General features: G+C 40.3%; 1 protein-coding gene across 1 annotated transcript in view; it reads right to left on the reverse strand.

Moving 5' to 3' along the window:
- The window catches only part of LOC125045642 (patatin-like phospholipase domain-containing protein 2), a 10,519-nt gene that overhangs the window by 3,560 nt on the left and 4,459 nt on the right, over positions 1–2,500 (reverse strand). The window contains exons 2-4 of the mRNA XM_047643048.1: positions 1,626–1,719; positions 650–815; positions 1–55 (exon numbers count right to left, since the gene is read on the reverse strand). The exon at positions 1–55 is cut by the window's left edge and continues 137 nt beyond it. Coding sequence (XP_047499004.1) covers positions 1–55; positions 650–815; positions 1,626–1,711 — 307 coding nt within the window. The 5' untranslated portion in view covers positions 1,712–1,719. The remainder of the gene's footprint in view (positions 56–649; positions 816–1,625; positions 1,720–2,500) is intronic.

Genomic DNA, 2,500 nt, shown 5'->3' on the forward strand with positions numbered 1-2,500 from the left:
CCAGGAACGTCTTCCTTAGTCTCTTTACTTCCGAGATCAGGACACGTCGGATGTGCTAGGGGGTGGAAGGAAAATAAGGTGGCGAGACTCTTCTGTGATCTCGGTGTGGAAAACGGGTTTCTCTTTCTATTTTGCTTTTTGTCTCACCTCTCTCTCTCTATCTATCTATCTATCTATCTATCTATCTATTTATCTTTCTCTCTCTCTCTCTCTCTCTCTCTCTCTCTCTCTCTCTCTCTCTCTCTCTCTCTCTCTCTCTCTGTCCCTCTCTCTCTCTCTCTTTCTCACACTCTCTATCTATCTATTTATCTGTCTATCTATCTATCTCTCGCCTCTACTCTCTTTCTCACAGTAACATTTTATCCATTCCCACAATTTTCCTTCTTCATCTCATGCATTCCCTTTATCCCCTCTTCCTTCCTATTCCATCTACCAACTTAGCTATTTGTCCTCCCTCCCCCTCCCTTTCCATTCCCTTCTCCCCCCTTTCCCACTCCCATCCTCTCCCCTTCCCCATCCTATTCCCTCACCTCCCCTTCCTATTCCCTCACCTCCCCTTCCTTTCCCCCTCCCCCCTCCTCCTCCCATCCTCTTCCCCACCTCCAAAGACCTCACTTCCCAGCCACTCACAACCTCCCCCTCTGCGTACCTGCAACGGCACGCCACACGCCACACAGGCCGCGACAATTGACCCGAACGAAGAGCCTCCAAGCTGGCGACTGAGTAAACGAGGGTAATGTTCCTGAATATAAGCAGCGGCGCCGACGAGGTAGATGCCGAGGAAACCACAACCGCAGAAGGTTACGCCGCTTATTCTGAAGGAGTCAAAGGGTTATTAAGATTAGTGACGAGAGGGATGTTGATGTTGTTAAGAACGATGGTGGCTATAACAGTAATGATCAGCATGAGGATGATAATAATAGTGATAATGACGAAGGTACTACTAATAATAATAATGATGATGATAATAATAATGATGATAACAACAGCGGTCGTAATAATAATAATAATAATACAATTACTACTGCTGATACTACTCCAATTACACATATTATTACTGCTACTACTATATTCTGCTACTACTAATAATAATACTAGTGATAATAATGATAATAGTAATAATAATAATTATAATAATGATAATAATAATAATAATGATAATAATGATAATGTTGATAATAAAAACAATAACTATTACCATTACTATTATTATCATTGTTATTATTATTATCATCATCATCATCATCATCATTATCATTATTATTATAATGAAGATGATGATGAAGACTGATAGTAACAATAAGAAGGATAATAACAATGGTGATGAGAGAGAGAGAGAGAAAGACAGACAGAGAGAGATGATTACAGAGAGACAGGCAGACAGAGACAGAGAGAGAGAGAGAGAGAGAGAGAGAGAGAGAGAGAGAGAGAGAGAGAGAGAGAGAGAAACAGACAGGAGAGGGAAAGAGATGGAAACGGAGACAGGGAGAGAGGGGAGAGATAAAGAGAAAGAGAGAGAGAGGGGGTGCAAATAGACAAAACTACAGACAGTCAAATAGGCAAAGAGAAAGACAAACTAACAGAGAATAAAAGAACGAGATCGGTAAATGGAAAACAGAACTCACTTTTCCAGATTGTTTCGTTTCTTCTCCTTCTCTCTGGCCAGGAGCTGGTACCACACTGGATGCTCGCTTCCATGTTTGGAGAACATTTTTTTTTCTAAAACAGTGCAATAAATGAATGGATTAATAATAATAATAATAATAAAATATATATGTGTGTTTGTGTTTGTGTGTGTGTGTGTGTGTGTGTGTGTGTGTGTGTGTGTGTGTATGCGTGTGTGTGTGTGGTTGTGTGGATGTGTGGATGTGTGTGTGAATTAAATTCCTTTCCTTCACTCCTAATACACTATTAGCCATGTTTAGCCAGTTTAGGTCAGTTTGTGCTTAATTGCATAATCCATTCCTAATTACTTATCATATTCTTTCTCCGCACGTGCAGTGATGGACACATCTTGCAATATCTTGGATAGAAATTTGTTAGTTGAGCATCGAGATTTAGCGTAATTCGGTATAGACACTAGTTTTGTCATTGAGGACAAACGTCAATTAAAATGGTTATCTACGTGACGGTGACAGATTTGAGTTGAAAGGTAGACGCGTAGGAAAGATGAATATCCACTTCTTTTTTCATTTGCAAGGGTATCCGCGGTTGTCTTTCAGAGGATCACCCAACATAATTTTACTTTTAAAATAGTTCTATAAATGCTGACTAGTAATGCTAACTCCCCTCGTGCACCTCTAAGACCCCGTCGTAGTTTTAGTGAGGCACGTGATGTAAAATAAACGAGGAGCGGTACGTGTTTAAGTACATGTAAATCGTGTCCCTCGCTAAGACTACGTGTACACCAACGATTTGCATATGCCTTTAGATATAACGTAAAAAAAGTGGGTGTTAGGATGTGTCTTTTACTTCATTTTCAAAGACAGCTGGTCATTGC

This window comes from Penaeus chinensis, chromosome 37, assembly GCF_019202785.1.
Source record: "Penaeus chinensis breed Huanghai No. 1 chromosome 37, ASM1920278v2, whole genome shotgun sequence".
NCBI classification, from domain to species: domain Eukaryota; kingdom Metazoa; phylum Arthropoda; class Malacostraca; order Decapoda; family Penaeidae; genus Penaeus; species Penaeus chinensis.